Source organism: Equus quagga, chromosome 8 (assembly GCF_021613505.1).
Source record: "Equus quagga isolate Etosha38 chromosome 8, UCLA_HA_Equagga_1.0, whole genome shotgun sequence".
NCBI classification, from domain to species: domain Eukaryota; kingdom Metazoa; phylum Chordata; class Mammalia; order Perissodactyla; family Equidae; genus Equus; species Equus quagga.
Genome location: NC_060274.1, coordinates 85,952,297 through 85,971,319, shown reverse-complemented (window position 1 = coordinate 85,971,319; position 19,023 = coordinate 85,952,297). Strand labels below are relative to the sequence as shown.

The 19,023-nt window shown below is 40.0% G+C and overlaps 1 protein-coding gene across 1 annotated transcript in view; it reads right to left on the bottom strand.

Annotated features, from left to right (window-relative positions):
- Nucleotides 1-554: 554 nt before the first annotated feature.
- The window catches only part of GARS1 (glycyl-tRNA synthetase 1), a 43,757-nt gene continuing 25,288 nt past the window's right edge, over nt 555-19,023 (bottom strand). Inside the window, exons 9-17 of the mRNA XM_046669943.1 lie at nt 18,660-18,822; nt 17,159-17,323; nt 13,909-14,016; nt 12,960-13,105; nt 8,140-8,225; nt 5,867-5,976; nt 3,097-3,190; nt 2,224-2,414; nt 555-847 (exon numbers count right to left, since the gene is read on the bottom strand). Coding sequence (XP_046525899.1) covers nt 722-847; nt 2,224-2,414; nt 3,097-3,190; nt 5,867-5,976; nt 8,140-8,225; nt 12,960-13,105; nt 13,909-14,016; nt 17,159-17,323; nt 18,660-18,822 — 1,189 coding nt within the window. The 3' untranslated portion in view covers nt 555-721. The remainder of the gene's footprint in view (nt 848-2,223; nt 2,415-3,096; nt 3,191-5,866; nt 5,977-8,139; nt 8,226-12,959; nt 13,106-13,908; nt 14,017-17,158; nt 17,324-18,659; nt 18,823-19,023) is intronic.

Genomic DNA, 19,023 nt, shown 5'->3' with positions numbered 1-19,023 from the left:
GGCGGCCCGGGGTTCACCGGTTCGAGTCCCGGGTGTGACAGGGCACTGCTTGGCAAAAGCCATGCTGTGGTAAGCATCCCACATATAAAGTAGAGGAAGATGGGCACAGATGTTAGCTCAGAGTCAGTCTTCCACAGCAAAAAGAGGAGGATTGGCAGTAGTTAGCTCAGGACTAACCTTCCTCAAAAAATAAAAAGAGAGAAAGAATAGAAAAGGCAAATCTATAGAACGAGAAAGTAGAAAAGCAGTTGCTTGGAGCTGGGGTTGGAATGGTGAGTGATGTTAAATGCACATGAGACTTCTTTTTGGAGTGATGGAAATGTTCTAAAACTGGATTGTGGTGGTGGTTGCACAACTCTGTAAATACACTAAACATCATTGAATTGTACACTTAAAATGGGTGAATTTTATGGTATGTAAATTTTACCCCAATAAAGCTGTTAATTAAAACAATGTATTAATTGTGTTTAACATTAAGCCATCAGCGTGTCTACCCAAAGGTGGAAGAAATAGGTTTGCCGAAAACGTGCAAACATGAACAGATGGATTACAGGTTTGTTCAGAATTCCTTCAACTTTAATTGTTGGGGGTAAGATCAGGCAGCCACTGAGGATAACACGCAGTCCCCGGGAGCAATTGCAATGCTGTTTGTTTGTAAAGTGGACATGATAAGAGTTATTTTTTTATTAGCTCAAGTTGTCAAAAGTTGCCAAAGTTGTCCTCATTCCTCGATTGTCTCTTTTTTACCAGTCTCTTGGCCTTCAAAGAGAGGATACCTGGCCTCCACATCGGCCCACGTGGTGCTGCCATTGGCCAGATCGCGGACTACACTGGGCAGTTCAGAGACCTGGAGTAAAAGGAAAGAAGTCCAAGAATCAGCCAACTTGCTCGGACTGTCAAAAAGAGGATTCACTTCGAAATCAGGAAACCATAGAGAGCCAAACCAGTGTCTAAATGACAAGACCCTCTAGAAACTGGTCCCCACAGAATGTTTCTCGTCACTCTCACTGAAGCCTCCTTACTGAATTACACTCACCTGCCTCCCAGGCCAGGCTCATGCCCCTCCTCTAGCCCCGGGTGCCTGCTGGCTCCCCTGGGTAACTCAACTCTCCACAAGGCCTTTCCTAATTATTCTCCATCTCCTTGTCACCTGAAGTTCCTTCATGTGTATTAGACTTAACTCTTAGAACAGGAGTCAGTCAAGTAACGTGAGTGAGGGGAGCCAGGAGGGACTGGCAAACTGGAGAGCCCTAACTTAGGGGCCAGCTGCTCCCCAGCCAAGACTGAACGTTGGCTGCCAGAGAGCAGCAGTTCTCAAACCTGAGTGTGCGTCAGAATCATCTGGAGACCTTGTTAAGACAGTTCCGCACACCCTCTCTCCCTCTGCAACCTCCCACCCCACCCCGGGTGGGTGGCTTCTGACTGAGTAGGTATGGGGTGGAGATTTTCCTTATCTCACAAGCTCTCAGGTGGTATGGATGCTGCTGGTCCAGAGACCACACTCTGAGAACTGCTGCAAAATGGGAATGTAGGTTAAGTAGCCAGATCTGGTTTTGTAGAAAGACAAGCCAGAAATCTGTGACTTCTGAATTAGACTATAAACTCCTTTGGAAAAAAGCAGTCTTTTACTTCTGTTTTCTCTATGACTAACTCTCTGTATCAAGCTGAGCATATAATAGGCACTCTGAATAAAAACCTGCTCAAAACGAATCAATTAGGTGGTTGTCAATTAAAGAGGCCACTCTTTCCATTCCCTCTTCACTCTTCCCATCTCCATGATTCCCTTCCCATTAAGTAGAATTACTGAAACATTATTTATGGTTTTGAATGGATTAACATGGAAAAGTTTATACCCATGTATACATTTATACAGAAATATAAAGATAAAAATGTCTAAGCCACCCAAAGCCCGCCAATAAAACTATGGCAACAACCACTTGGGATCATATTTCTCTTGCCCAAATAAACAAACTATAAAAACAAACTGCTAGAGAATGAGCCCAGGGTGATCCAAATGGCTGTAAAATATTAGAGAAGTGTGAATGGATATTTTCATAATTAAACCAAAGGGATTTGGGAATCTGTGCTCTGTCTGATACAAGCCTCTGATTAAAAAGAAAAACAAAGAAGGAAGGGAAACATAAGTACATCAAAATTTAGCTCAAATCAGTAGGAACCAGCACACATTTCTAGAACTAAAAATGCCAGAGAGAAGCCCAGCACCTCTGCTCTGATCTGCCGCATGGAGTCTCGGTCCCGCAGGGTTGCAGTGTGAGGGGTCTTGTTGACTGTATCAAAGTCGATGGTGATGCCAAAAGCCACGCCGATCTCATCAGTCCTGGCATAGCGTCTTCCAATAGACCCAGAAGAATCGTCTACTTTGTGAGAGACGCCATTCCTGGTCAGGGCTTCCGCTATCCAAAATAAATGGAGTAAATTAAAAATTGAGAAATACCGAAAGTCCCAATATCATCTAAATGTCATCTTACAAGCTGAGGAAACTTATAAAAGGGACTGAAATGAGAGAAATAGGTTACAGTTGCAAGAGAGAAAAATCCTGTAAGTTGAGTAAGTCCCTGCCTGGAGCCCAAGCCCTCACTCGGACCTCGCTCTCACACAGCTGCAGGGGAAGGAGTGTCACCTAAAAGCCCAGGCCGGGAGGCCGCTCCTGACTCTACCACCTCTACGGGCAGGACCCTGAGCAGCTCAGTGAGCTCTTCCCATGTCCCACCATGAAGTAAGTGGGCCGCACCAGATGACCACTAGGATCCCTATCAGTGCTTTGGGTCCAGTGGCTGTAGATCCTCTAGGGTTGACACACGTCACTAGGGTTCCCCTGATAAAGTGAGCACCAAGGTCACTAGGAGAAGCAAGGATGTTTTCATCTGATTCTCAGGTCCCACCCTGACTCATTTAAATGCTAGGAGGAAACATCCTGAGCAAGCAATCTTTCTCTTAGAAATAAGAGCAGAGGCTAAAATCACTTAGATTTATTCTTTATTCAATGCGCATTTTTACTGCAGAAAAGACACATTTCTGAAAATTCAGTCTAATTGAAAGGGTCCCCATGGAGATTACCCAATCAGCTTTGCTTACATAATTCCTTGACGAACGGCATGAACTCCTGGTTTTGGCTCAGTGGAAGAACGGAACACTTGAATGGAGCGACCACGGCAGGGAAACTGAAAAACTAGATGGTTTTAAAAGAAAGAAATCCAAACACATTCGTTTATAAAGATCAAAATGTCAATGCCCAAATTTCACTATCAAAATACTGAAAACATGATGCGAAAAGCGGTGTGACAAAAGAGAAAAAGCAAGACACCCAGAACCTGAATCAGAAAGAGCTGGTTTTCACTCTAAATTGGGACCAACTCAGTGAACTCTCTCTATCTGGACCTTAGTTTCTCCATCTAAAAAGTCAGTGTCTACCATCTGCTCTGCTCACTTCACAGGTCTGCTGGAAAAGTTCAATGATGTAAAAACACTCTGGAAGCTACCATAGAAGATGGTAATTTTTTGCTACCACATAAAAGCCTTACTTCTGTGAGACCCTTGAAGAACCTCTCTCCAAGTCATCAAATAAGTGGTAGTGCCAAAAACAGTCCCATTCTGTCCTTTAAGAGATGCAGCATAGCAGAAAGGTCTACAAGCCTTAGTAACCAAGTACAACAGAGAAGTTTAATTAGCTCACAAACGTATTTCCAAATAAACAGTATGAAACAAAGAGATGGTCTGTGCACCTACACTGAAGAGTACAGACCTCCTGAACTGCTCCTCAACAGGCTGCAGGTACTCAAAATCAAAGAAGGCAAAGAGACTCTGTGGAAGGCAAAGTAGGCTGCCATTTCTGGTTGGAAGTGAGAGCTGAAAACAGTTCCTAAATATTTGTACAAAAGGTTCACCTGAGAGCAAGAATATGGAACTCGGAATGAATAGGTCCCATAAAAACAACGAATGACACAGGTTCCAGTTTAGTCCCCCCAAAGCCCAATTTAACCTTAAATGCCAAGCAACAGGGACTATCCCCCTGTAGGTAAACCCTGGACTCCACCAATATGGCTGCCTGGACCACAGAACACTCAGAATGCTCCTCCATCGTGGGATAATTCTATTGAATGTGACCGAGAAGCAGGGACCTGCCTTTAAAGAAAAAAATTTTTTTTTAATCTCATTAGCAATGTTTTTATACCAAATTTATAGGAAAATCGATTGAGGGACTGTGTGCTAATAATTTAGAAACATTTTTGGCTTCCCACAGCCTAATCAAATTTCTCTTCATGACGGGAATCTCTATGCAATTCATAAAACACTGTCACTAATTTAGTCTTGCTTAGCCTTTATGAAATTCCTGTTAAAACTCTAGTTACATCAATATTGTGAGAGTCAAAGGAAGAACACAAAGACTTTTTTTAACTTTTCTTCTTTTTCAAGATTTTATTTTTTCCTTTTTCTCCCCAAAGCCCCCCCAGTAAATAGTTGTATATTTTTAGTTGTAGGTCCTTTTGGTTGTGCTATGTGGGACACTGCCTCGGCATGGCTTGAAGAGTGGTGCCATGTCTACACCCAGGATCCAAACTGGGGAAACCCTGGGCCACCGAAGCAGAGTGCACGAACTTAACCACTCGGCCACCGGGCCTGACCCCTCTTAACTTTTTTATTACAAAAATAAGCAGGAAAAGCTTGAAGCAAACTTGACATCTGAAAAGAATATATTCAGTTATATATGTCATTCCTCGGGAAGAACCACGCCTTATGTCTGCACGCCTGGGGCCTGGCCCAGGTTCTTACTATTGAATGAATGAAAAGCTGCTCCTTAAATGTTAGGAAATATGATGCAATTCTAAGGCAGAGAATAAAATAGTAACTTTCTTAGCTACATATTACCAACAGGATGTCAGACTTTTTAAAATACTGGCACCATTCTTCAAGGTTAAATGTCCTAGAAAGAACTAGAGTTGATGTCCAACCTTAGGCACACACCTGGCTTTAGAATGGTCATGCAGATAGAATGTTTCTTTCTACTAATTTGACATAAATGACATTTCCTCTCTAGTCATTCTTCTGATTGATTTGCCTAGAAATCTGTGCCTATAAATTAAAGGAGTATAATTTCTGCAGGCAGAGGCGAGGTGAGAAAGGTGAAGGCAGGCAAAATGAAGAGACAAAGTGGAAGACGTGGAGCAGCGATTCAGAGGCATCAGCGCAAAAGAACACTTGCTGGAGGTGAAGACTTCTTATAAACATCTATCTTTAGCGATGCTTGAATGCTAGGAAAGGCTCCATCTCAAATCCTATTACCCAATTTATCATCGGTCAGTCTCCTACACTGGAATCACCTGGGGTTCCTATAAAAAATACAGGCCTAGGTCTCAGACCTAGTCAATCAGTAACCCTGGAATAGAACCTAGGAATTCACATCTTTACCCCAAAAGTACTCCAGACAATTTTACGCAGTTTGAAAGATTCCCTTTAATGCTTTACCAGTGCACAGACACAGTGTTTGGTTTGGTCAAATTCTATGAGCTATCCCTTCCTTCTCAATTTTCTGAAAGTACCGTTCCTTCCACTGATGCAATACAGATAGTTCCCCCCAAGTAATATGTTCTGGCTCAGAATAGACAGCACCAGGCAACAAAAAGAAAAGCATCTAGAGCAACCTACACATCCGAATCAATCACCTACACATCACTCAAATGAGGCAACATAACAAAGTGCTTTGCTTTGTAAACAGGTAAGCAAAGATGAGTGTTAACCACTAGTACATTACAGTAAATAACAGCTAACTGATCATTCCAGAGTCACACCTCAGTAAATTTCATTCTCTGACCCTGCAAGACAACAGCATACTGTACAAAGGACTCACCGTTCTCTGTTCATCCCCCTCGCGTACATGGAATGTATGTTCAAACACCGTATACATGATCCTGCCCAGGCCAAAGGAGGGTTCAATTACATTCGGAACAACTTCTTCCACTGCAAAGAGAGAAATTCAATAACATTCTCTCAAAGCCCACATAACGCATTTCAGGTCCTCTCTAACTAATTCTTATTAACACTAAAAATAGCTCTATTCTAGACAGATGTTGATCAATTCTGTATGGCAGGACGAAAAAATCAGAACATTCCTAGAAACTATTGCTGGTAGGAAACATGATGCTTTTAAAGAGAAAGCTGAAGGAAAAATAAGTTTCACCAAATTTAATTCTTTGTTTATATAGCATAAAAATGAAGCAAGATACCAGGGTATTCCCTCCCTAGCTGGTAAGCTATGAACAGCAGCAGCTCTACTCTATCATCTGCCTTGCCTATACAGAAACTACTAAAACTCTAGACCTTTTATAAGACTTTGCTAGAATTAAAAATCCACCAACGTAGCTGGAAAAATTAACAAAAACAACTCCTACATGCAACAAGTATCACACGGTTTGTATTTGTTTCACTTTTTATCTTGCTTTTTTTTCTTTTTAAAAGACTGGCACCTGAGCTAACATCTGTTGCCAATCTTTTTTTTTCTTCTTCTCTCCAAAGCTCCCCAGTACATAGTTGTATATTCCAGTTGTAGGTCCTTCTGGTTGTGCTATGTGGGATGCCACCTCAGCATGGCTGATGAGCAGTGCTAGCTCCCCGCCCAGGATCCCAACCGGGGAAATCCTGGGCCACCGAATTGTAGCGCGTGAACTTCAACACTCAGCCAAGGGGCAGCCCCATCTTGATGAGAACACTTTAAGAGCCAAGTTACTGCCATTGTGTACTTCCAAGGTTCTGGCGTCAGGGGTCCCTTAGAGAAGAGTCAGCCAAGGGATCAGCACTCAGTCAAAGACATTTACCAAGGGCCTCACGGCTCTTCCCATGGGTAAGCCTACACTTGTGGTATACACAGGAAATGTATTCATTATTCCCTATTTTTCTGAAAGGAAGCACTGCTAAGAACTGTCCAGATCTGAGGTAACCAACCCTAAGCTTGGAGAGTTTATGTTTTAAGAGAAATGAGATAACTAGAATCAAAAACTCACATGTGTGGAAGAAAAGAGAGCCTGTTTCTTTTGTCTGTGATAAACAGTAAGAGTAACATTTTAGAAATATGATCAAGACATCTTCTGCCCATCCGTCCGTGGCAACCGAGCAATGGTGAACTACCACTCTGAACCCGCTGTCAGGATGGGCGCTAAAAAGCCCCAGAGCATGAAGAAGGAGCCCTGCTCACTCCTGTCACTGCTCAGACTGCTGTCACAGCTTGCTGTAGCCTGCTCACAAGGCAGGCCACAAACAGATGGAGAAGCAGGCCTGCTCTCTCCACTGCCAGCAGCTTCTCAAATACCCACTACTCTCACTGTCCAGGAGCTTCAATGCAGCCACAATTAACCGCAAGCATCCTTTATATATTCTCCAAAATACTCATTTCCCAATTCATCGAATTTGTTTTACAAAAAATAATCATCTCCCTGGCTTTTAAAAAAGCATGAAAGATCACTAATCCAAATGACTTTTAACAAGTTAATTTGCCCAAAAAAGACAGAAGGGGTAAGTTCCCTCTTTTGCTTAGGAAATAGAAGGATTTTTCCTTAAAATAAAAATTAAAAAAAAGATTTCGTAATCAAAGAGATATTCTTCATATGCACCTCAGGTCATAAGAAATTTAAAGGCAGCATAATATTCTTCAGTTCTTCAGTTTATATTTTACATATATATTTTTTTAAAAAGGCCCAAGATAATGCCTTAAACATAGTCATCAAACTTAGAGTTGTGGCATTAAGAATTTATCTTTCCAGGGCCAGCCCGGTAGTGTGGTGGTTAGGTTCACGCACTCTGCTTTGGCAGCCCAGGGTTTATGGGTTCAGATCCCAGGCATGGACCTCCACACCACTCAAGCCATGCTGTGGTGGCGTCCCACATACAAAATAGAAGAAGACTGCCACAGATGTTAGCTCAGGGAGAATCTTCTTCAAGCAAGAAGAGGAGGAGGATTGGCAATGGATGTTAGCTCAGGGCCAATCTTCCTCCAAAAAAAAAAAAACAACTATTTTTCCTATTCAAATTTTCTGTAAAATGGTTGTTCTAAAACTTAAAAAAAAAAAACAAAATAACTTTAAGGAGTAATATTATTTTTTTGTTTCTTAATTATTTTTACAAATTTACCATATAGCGTTTTCTGGAATCTCTTCACATTGACCATGTCTTTTGTTAACTGAAATGTTTTCCCTTCAGTTTCAACAGTGAATTCCCTACAAAGAAACAAAGCACATTATATATTAGTGAAAACACACATTCCTATGTCTTAATTTAAAGGAGTTTTACAGACTGGTGAACTGTTTTTCATGGTTTTTTTTTTCAAAGATTGGCACCTGGGCTAACAACTGTTGCCAATCTTTTTTTTTTTTTTTCTGCTTTATCTCCCCAAACCCCGCTGTACACAGTTGTATATCTTAGTTGCACGTCCTTCTAGCTGTGGGATGAGGGACGCCACCTCAACGTGGCCTGATGAGCGGTGCCATGTCCACGCCCAGGATCCGAACCCTGGGCCACTGCAGCGGAGCGTGCGACCTTAACCACTCGGCCACGGAGCTGGCCCTTTCATTTTAAGTGTAATATAACTTGGTCAACTCTCCAGATACAAAAGCTGAAGTCACATTTAAATTATTCCATAAGGAATACTAAATTAAGTATTATTCTAATGGTACCAAACAGTATTCTGGGAGCCACTCAAAATGTCACTAGTTTTATAAAATTCCACAAGTGACTTTATGACTAATTCCTTTGGTTCTGAGATCAAGGTAAAACCAAAAACAATTTTTAAAAAGTTCATTTTTAGAACAATTCCAATAAATTTATCAGAAGCTGGCCTGTTGGCAAAAGACCACCATTCTCATTACTATCACAACAAATGTAAAAATGACCAGATTTTCATCTTACAGAAAGTAATTTTAAAACTCTCACACTATTTCCAAAATGAACTTTGACACTTAGGTTGACGAAGATCAGCTTAAAAAATTTTAATGATTCTGTTTGAGATGTCAATATAAAACATTTCTGGCCCCCTGCCCCCACCCCAAAATCACTGACTGCAGTATGTTCATATCCTGAGATGTGCCCCTTTCATTTTAGGTCCTAAGGATCCACCCTTACAAAGTGCTTGATGCAATACCCCTATTTCAGCTTTTTCCCCACAGTATGAAGATCAGTTTGGACTTGCGTCTCACAGGCAGCTCAGTGCTGGGAACAGAGAGGCCTCGTGTGGCTGTCTTTGAAGCTGCAGAGTTGGCACACGTTGCAACGTGTCTTGCTAGTTTCTTGCAGTGATCATCTCATGCAGCATACCAATGATTTTCATTGATTTCCTCCATTTTTACTACTCTACCTGAAGTTTGTGTATGAGAATAATTAGTAAAGGAAACTGTCTTGTTTCTGGATAGTGAGATCTAACTATGTCTATTTTAATGGGATTTGATGCTGTTTTAGCATAAATGGATGTTAATTCTGGGAGACCAGAAAGGTTTTAAAAATTTTCCTACTGACATGGGCAATTCTATCTTCAACTTACAAGAGTTCATCTGATGATAGGTCTTTTGACAAATGTATAAGCACATGCAACCACCATCACCCCAAATGTTCCCTTGTGTCCCTTCTCTTTCAACCTCCTCCAACCTAGTCGACCACTGATGTCTATCACTATAAACTAGATTTGTCTTTCCTAGAGTTTTGCGAATAATATTTTGTATAAGACTTCTTTCACCTGGCCTAATGTCTAAGACAGGGGTTGGTAAACTTTCTGTATAGCATCAGATACAAGGTATTTTAGGGTTTGCAGGCCATATGCAGTCCTCTCTTGTATTCTTTGTTTTTCTAAACAACCCTTTGAAAATGCAAACCTCATTCTTATCTGGAAGGCTGTACAAAAAACAATACGAAAGACGTCTTAGGTGTACTTAAAAAAATGTGTACTCTGGTTATTAGGTATTCTACAAATGGCAGTTAAGTTGATTAACAGTGTTTATATTTTAGAATTCCTACTGATTTTTTTTTTGTCTACTTGCTCTACCAATTACTGAAAGAGAGGTATAGAAATCTCCAACTATAAGATTTCTCAAAAAATTAAAAATAGAACTACCATATGATCCAGCCATCCCACTACTGGCTATTTATCCAAAGAGCTTGAAGTCAGCAATCCCAAAAGTCCTATGTACCCCAATGTTCATTGCAGCATTATTTACAATAGCCAAGACATGGAAGCAACCTAAGTGCCCAGCAACAGACGAATGGATAAAGATGTGGTACATATATACAATGGAATACTACTCAGCTGCTAAACAGAACAAAATCATTCCATTTGCAATAATATGGATGGACCCTGAGGGAATTATGTTAAGTGAAATAAGCCAGCTAGAGAAGGATAATCTGTATATGACTTCACTCATATGAGGAATTTAAAAATGTGGACTAAGAACAGTTTAGTGGATACCAGGGGAAAGGTGGGGTGGGGGGGTGGGCACAAAGGGTGAAGTGGTGCACCTACAACACGAATGACAAACGTTAATGTACAACTGAAATTTCACAAGATTGTAACCTATCATTAACTCAATAAAAAACAAACAAACAAACGAAAAACAGGAGGACATTCTGAACAATTTGCCAGCCCACTCCAGCCCTGTGGCTTCAGTGATGGGTACTACCCGAAATTCACAGGAATACCCATCTCACCAAGCTTACACAGACATTTGCTTTGGATTCCAAAGAATTTATATTCCCATAGAAGTATTCATGGCTATTACTAAACTTATCTTTTTGCTAAATGGAAAAAAAAAAAAGAAAAAGAAATCAACTATAACTGTGGATTTGTCCATTTTTCCTTTCAGTTCTGTCAAGTTTGCTTTGTATATTTTGAGGTTGTTTTTAGCTGCACACAGTTAGAAGCAACGTGCCTTCTTGATGAATTGATCCCTTTATCATTATGAAATGCAACTTTGTCCCAGGTAATTTTCTTTGTTCTGAAGTTTACTTTGATATTAATACAGCAACTCCAACTTTTTAATTATTTGTACGGGAAATATTTTGATCTTTTTACTTTTAAATCTATTACAATTACTGAATTTCCTGTAAACAGCATTTAATTGAGTCTTGAATTTTTTAACCAGTCTGACAATCAATGGCTATTAATTTGAGTATAAAGATCACTGTATTTAATGTAATTATTGACATTGTTGAGTTTAAATCTACCATCTTACAAGTTACTTTCTTTTTCTCCCATCTGTTCTTCGTTCATTTTTCCTCTTCTCCTGTCTACCTCTGGAGTATTTCATTATTATTCTATTTTATCTCTCTTATTGGCTTATCAGTCATATCCCTTTGGTTTTTGTGGGATTTTTTCCAGGTAACTGCTCTAGAGTTTCCTATTTGTACTTTTTAAAACTTATCATAGTCTACCTTCAAATAATATTATGCACCTTCACATATAATGTATATACCTTACAACAGCATGTTCCTAATTCTTTGCTCCCATCGTTTGGCCTACTAATGGCACTCATTTTATATCTATACATTATAAACTTCACAATATATTGTTATTGTTTTTGCTTTAAACAGCCCATTATCATTTAAAGAAATTAAGAGATGTGATTTTAAAGAAACGAAAGCAAATGTCATTTATATTCACTCGCGCATTTACCATTTCTAGAGATCTTAATTTCTTTGGGTAGATCTCAATTTCCACACTTCTGCCTAAAGAACTTCAACATTTCTTGTAGTGTAGGTCTGCTGGCAACGTACTCTCTGAGCTTTTGTTTATCTGAAAGTACTTCCTCTTCATTTTTGAAAGATGTTTTCGCTAAGTATAGAATTTCTGTAAGTGCTTTAAAAGACTTCATTCTATTGTACTGTCACTTGCATGATTTTTGACAAGGACTCTAATCATTCTCATCTTTGCTCCTTTTTATGTAATGAGCCTTTTTCCCCGTTTACAGATTTTTCTCTTCATTATTGGTTTTTGGCAATTTGATTCTGACGTGCCTTCATGTGGTTTTCTTTGTGTTTATTCTGCCTGGGACTGAACTTCTTGAATCTGCGGTTTTATAGTTTGCATCAAATTTGGAAAATTTTCAGCTACTGTACGTATCTTCAGATATTTTCTCCATACGCCCTCTGTCTGTGACTCCCAATTACACGTATGTTGACTGCCTCATATTGCCCCAAAGGCTATTTTTTCTCTGCTTCATTTTGGACAGTTTCTATCGCTACGTCTTTAAGTTCAGTGACCTTTCTTCTCAATATTTAATATACTGCTAATTGCATTTAGTGAAATTTTCATTTGAAATATTACCTCTAGATATTCCATTTGGTTCTTTTTTATATATACTTCCACTTCTCACCTCGTATGTTCATGTTTTTCCTTACATCCTTGAGCATACGAAGCATATTTATAATAACTCTTTTAACATCTTTATGTATTAATTCCATCATGTTTGTCATTTCTGGGTATTCCTTTTGACTTACTTTTCTCCTCATTATGGGTCACATTTTCATGTTTTCTATGTCTAGAAAATTTTTATTGTTTGCCAGACATAGTAAATTTTACATTGTTCAGTGCTGGATTTTCTTGTATTCCTTTAAAGATTTTTCTCTACTGTTTTTATATTTATGCTTAGAACAACTACAGAGACCATTCCAAAGCTCAGAAAAAGAGCACTGACTTGAGAGACAGGCGTAGCTTCTAATCCTTTCTCAGTCACTATCTTGGACAAGTCTCTTCCTCTAAGAGAGTTATTGGGGGGAAAAATCATTTTATAGTCCATTTCAAATCTATTTTGAGGCTATAATGCTAAAATCTTGGCAAACACAGTCTTTTAAGTCTAATACCTTCCTGCAAAAAGTTTTCTGAAGAAACTAATCTCACCCGAACCTTCAGAACCTGGCAGAGAGGACGTATCTGACTGGAGTCCACGGCAAGCCTGCATCTTACATCTTACCCTTTTTCATTCAGTAGTTCCTCCATTTCTGTAATGTAACACTCATCACAAACGGCAAGGTACTCCATCACCAGCTTTGCATCTTTCTTATACGCCTTACCAATTGCTCCCTTATTGGGTTCAAACTGAACAACATTGACTGTTTTGTATGAAGTAGTCAAGGAATCCAAAAATACAGAGCTGCCTCAGTATTTCAAGAAACGGTCTTGAGAACGATCAATCACTGACTGAATACAATCACCAGTTCTCTATTGGTATTCTAGATCCTGTGGATGCTGACTTAAGATGGAAACAACCAGCCACAAAACCATTCAGACAAACCTCTCTCAAACTAAGCAAACACCGTAAAAGCAGTATTAGCTAATCAGCGATATAACCTGATACACAGCCTAACAACCTCTGATAACAGTTCATCCATTTCTAAAACGTCCCAACAGAACAGGAGCTCTTTCCTGTCGCTGGCCTTGCCCTGAGATCAGCTCGCAACCTCACTGCCTGATAGAGGAAGGAAATTCCTACCTTGCTGACTTACAGATCAAGTAAGCTAAATTATTATTTCATCTACTATAAAATGGCACTCATCTTCTAATAGAGAAAGTATTCACTAGATACTCTTTATTTAAAGAGTGCGTAGGCAGGTGCAGGTGTGGAGAAATACACTTTGGAGAAGGCTGAGAAAAATTAGTCAACACTCTGAAAGACATTCAGAGCATTTCTCTGAATAGGCTGCTTTTAAGGACCAAACACTGAGGTGGCACATGTCAGATTACAAGTGAAGAGAATAGGAAAGGAGCAAGGTGACGGCTAAAAAGTGTTTAAGTAAGTGTTACCACAATATCCAAAACACCTCAATTTATCCATAGAACAAGATACAGACTTGGACTTATCCATTTCCAAGATGTCTGTTTACACTTCAGTCCTGAGTTTTTAAAGTGACCAGAAAGGATATGGGCTCTTTCAGAGGCTTCTCAGCTACAAGTGGGACTTTGGTGGCTCGTGCATGACAAGAAAGGTCATAACAGGAACGATCAGCACATCCGACAATCTCAATCCAACCCTAAAAAGACACAACAGACAAAACACTTATTACTTATATTGGGTTCATTCACAGATGCATGTGGATTATAACAACTCTTCCACATACTCGAGGATAATTCAATAAGAGAATCTCCACTCAGCTTTTACAAAGGTTTGAAATGGGAATAGTTTTACACATCAGGCAGCTAACAACCCTATAAAATGTAATTTACGCATGTACACAGAGTAGTCCTCTTATTCTCTGGACAGATTTTGCCATATTGTGCATGTGGGGTAAACTAACATATTCTAGGATTTAATAATGGAAATAAAATGTGAACCTAGACAAAACCAGTAGATTTTGCTTTAAATTTGTGACCAGGACTCAAAATGAATCTAGAAGAAACCACCACTCTCTTTGGATGAAGTGTCTGCAGCTCTCACACCTGGGCATCAGAGAGCTCTCCTAATGTACACCTCAGCCGGCCACGAGCCTGAGCACCTGTGCTCAATTCAGCTCCCTACCCAACAAAACAAAACTCAGGAAGAGCACATGATGTTTAGGTCACGGAACAAAACTTAATAACAGCGTTACTATCACATTAGTACCAGGTTCCATTTCTTGTTAATACCTAAGATACTTTTCAAAAGCAAAATCTAAATTGTTTTCAAAGCCCCTTAAGAATGTATTATTTGAATAAGAACAAAAGAGGTAAAATGCTTATTTTAGTAGATATCTAATTAGTCATTCTCATGAGTATTTATGTTTTCCCTTTGATCCAAAGAGTTTGGGGAAATTCACCCATCACAAGGACTAAGCTTTCCAAGCGCATGTTACCTCCTGGGGTGCCTGGAATGGAGGGCAAACGTAAAACTCACATAAGCTCCGAAAGCCCAACAGGTAACAACAGGGAATTAAAGAACAAAGCCTAAACACACGTACCTTGATCATCTGCCAGTCACCAAAGATGTCACCTAGTGTATTTCTGTTCTTAAACATATAACTTGGTGGTTAGTTACCAAAGATGTCAACTAACATATTTATGTAGTAAAAGGTAAAATTACAAAAACATGCCTGAGAATGATAAACAACAACGTTGGGACACTGGTTACCTCTGAGGAAGGAGAGCAAAAGGGTGGAGCATTAGCTGCATTGCTAACATTTTTTACCAAAAAAATAAAATGTGAAGCACACAAAAAGAAATACTAAAATCTTTAAAGGAGTTCTCCCCTCTCCTCAAAAGCTTGTTACTTCAAAACCTCGGGTTTTGTTTAGTCCTGTCTTCCAATGACCTTACACAAAACACTGCAGCCTAACCTCTATGCTGGGCCCGCATTTTCTGAGCCCCGGCCCACTAGGGCTTGGCCTCAGCTCACAGCAGCCCTCAGATAAAGACGAGCAGGAATGCCATCGGGTTTATTAAAGCAACGCAGCCCTGTGGTTAAGAGCGTGGGCCTGGAGTCGGACGGCCGGGTTCCTACACCAGCACCACCACTCACTAGCTGTGACACCCAAGCCCGTTACACAACTTCTCAGCACTCCGGTTTCCTCAGGAACAGGACTACTGTGAGGACTACATAAGATTACACATGTGAAGCACTGAGAATGGTATCCCGCCCTTAACAACTACAAATGGTGAATGCACAAACAAATGAAATACATGAAACGTAATCCAGGCCAGATTCAGAATCTACATTGAGACAGCAAGAGTCTGTGTCTGGTTTAACTTGAAATTAGGGTCAGAGCAAACTAGGGGAGGGAACTGGTGTGGAACAAAGAGAAAAAAAGTAATCTTTTCTCACACAAAACAGAAAACGTTTTATTGGTATGATTTAAACGTAACAAGAAATTCCCAAAAATCTAAAACATATAAAGAAATTAATGATCATCTACAATCAAAAAATAATTACTGCTATCATTTTGGCACACATATGTCAAGCAAGCTTGTGAAGACAATAAAGTAACAAGAAAAACCTAACAGATTATAGTAATTCTTTCCTAATTTGACATAGAAAAAAGAATATATAAATAACAGTTACTATAGACATATGTGTATCATTATCCAGGTATACATCTGTATGTTTGTAATGCATATAAAATCATCTAGAACACGGGTTGAAAAAACAAGGCCCATGGGCCTAAGAATGGCTTTCACATCTTTAAAGGGCTGTAAAAACAACAACAAAGAAGAGAGACGACAGAGACCCACCAAGCCTAAACTATTTCCTATATTTACTACAGAAAACGTTTGCCAATTCCTGATCCAGACAAAGAGACATGAAACACTTTTGGGGAGGGGCGCACAGAATTGGAAGTTTCACTTTCTACACAATATTCTTCAGAATTATTCTTTGCTTTTTGTATCACAAAAAGGAGTCATTATTTTCTTTAAATGACTAATTTTTATTTTTAATTAAAAAAATGAATCTATTAAAATAAAGTCACTATAAAAAGTAAAGCCAAGAGCACATGGAACCAAAGACCCTGGCTAGAGTCTCTACCTGGGCAAGGAGCCTCTCTAGCACTAACTCTCAGCCCCCTTGTTTCCACTGCCACCAACACAGAAAGCATCTCCCATATCCAAATGCCTTGCAGTCCTTCAGTCCTAATGTTCATGTTCGGGGGGCAGGAATGGGAAAGTACAGTGAAGAGGTAACCTGGAGCTCTTCTCTGAATTAGTATTAAATAAATACGTAGAATTTGAGAAAAGGTAGTTCCTAAACAAGAGATTAGAATCTACTAGTCTATCCCCAAGATCTACCAAAAAGCTTTCTAAACCAACAGCACTATGACTTTCCTTACTCAGTCCACCATCTCCAACATTTGCTGGGGTCCCTGTCAGGAGGGAGGCCACCCCATCTTAGCTGCATTCAGGGATATTACCAGAAACACTGCCCACCCCAGGAGTGGACACGCCAGCACTGCCCCATCACTGGCCTTCCCTCTCTCTCTCATTCTCTCAGTAAAGCCTCTGAGGCCTACCAAGGGCTCCTGGAACACAAGAGTCGCCCCCTCCTTCTAAGAGGGCAGGGGGCAACTGCTTTTTCCATTTTGCTCAGGAAAAGATCTCTTTTCTTCTTGTTTCACTCTGACATAAAGCAAAAAAAGGCAACTATGACATCCATGCTTCCAAGTTAACAAAGTGAAAATCACGCAGTGAAAACCATCCTATTCTACTTACATAGGACGTTTTGGATTCGGCATCCCAACAGTCACAGGCATAATGGGCCATCTCGTTCTCCATGTGCTGTCGGAAGCGGAGCTTATCGGGAGATACTCCAACCTTAGTGAGGTAGAGGTAGATGCGGCCGATGAAATAGCCTAATACTGAGTTGTTAATCACACCCTAAAAGTAAACGAAAAAAAGTAAATAAATAAGTAAGCAAGCACAGAGGAAGGAAAAATCACACACATTAACACTTCTGAAGGCCAAGGTACCATTTTCCATTGAGTTGTTCATCATCTACTGAAAAATATTTGAAATATAAGGTAAGCTAATTTATCTAGCTTTCAGAATAATCTCAAATACCCAGAATGTGATCTTGGTCTTTTTTTTTTTAAAGATTGACACCTGAGCTAACATCTGTTGCCAATCTTCTTTTTTTTTTTCCTTCTTCTCCCCAAAGCCCCTCAGTACATAGTTGTAGATTCTTCTTGTAGGTCCTTCTTGTCGTCCTATGTGGGATGCCACCTCAGCACAGCTTGATGAGTGGTGCCGTGTCTGCCCCCAGGATCTGAAGAGGTGAAACCCTGGGCCCCGAAGCGGAACATGAGAGCTTAACCACTCAGCCATGGGGCTGGCCCCTCGGCCATTTTTAAAGGGGTTTGTGTCAAGTTAACAAGCTCATAATAACAGAGTTATTCGAAATCTTTCTATCATACTCACTGGGTCAGCAAAAATTCAGCCTAGCATCTTACACTTTCTAAATCTACAATACAAAAATGACATGCATAATAATGACCCTACGGAATGGCAAATATATTCCTTCTGAATTAACAAAAGGAATGACATGCTGAGGGGATTTTAACATATTCTTATCTACCGAAATTTGTGAACCCCATAGTATACGTAATCCTACAATTTCAGTACCGGAAGGACCTTAGAAATGATCCAGCCCCGTCTCCTACCCACTGCAGGGCTCTTTTCTACAAAATGGCCGCCAAGTTCTCAGCCAGCCTCTCGAATATTTTCAGGGGCAGGAAGCTCTTGTTCCCCAGGGCAATTCATTCTACCCTTGGGCAGCAGCTACTGCGGGAAAGTTCTCACTCACTCATTTCTTCAGGCAAATAATTAGAGGAATTCTATTATATACAAGACTTTATCCCAATTGCTATGGGTAATATAGAAGTTTAAAATCCAAAGGGCTTGCTTTCTGTGAGTCAAAATGTCTCCCCAAAAGTAGTACATATTGTTAAAAGTCGGATTGATGGGGTACAGTTCAAACCAAGATCTTTTTTCCAAGTGCTCCGCTAAACATTTTTTTCGTGTTAGCCCTAGTGGCCTGCAAATTGGCATGTTCAGGTAATTTCCTCCCACTATAATAACAGTGTATCATAAATACTGTATAAAAAAATAAAACGACTGCTAAAATAAACTGTTTTGCCAGCCAGTACACAGAATTTGCTAAGTTCTGCAAACCCGAATAGATATAACCTCAATTACGTTGCCCATGGAATCTCACCTGTTCAACAGCATCCCCAAGGCGCATTTTCCGAGCAGACTGTCCGCTGACCTGGGCTTTTGCTGAATACAAGTAAAGGTGGAGGTCCGCCACATTCTGGAACTTGGGATGGTCTTTCTCACTGGGATCTACAAAGTGCTCGATTTCTGCCATTGTGAATTCTCTGAAATTAAAAACGTAAGGAGCAAAAATTGCATGATTAGCTATAAAAAACATAAACAAGGCCTTTATTTTCAACTTCATTCTACAATGATATAGGCCCTCACGCTACAGGAACCTCTTTTCGCTAAACAGAAAATTGTCTCCTAAAGGAATGGCCAAAGAAAAAAAGTTGGATTAGGTTTGTCTGGGTGGTTGCTATTTT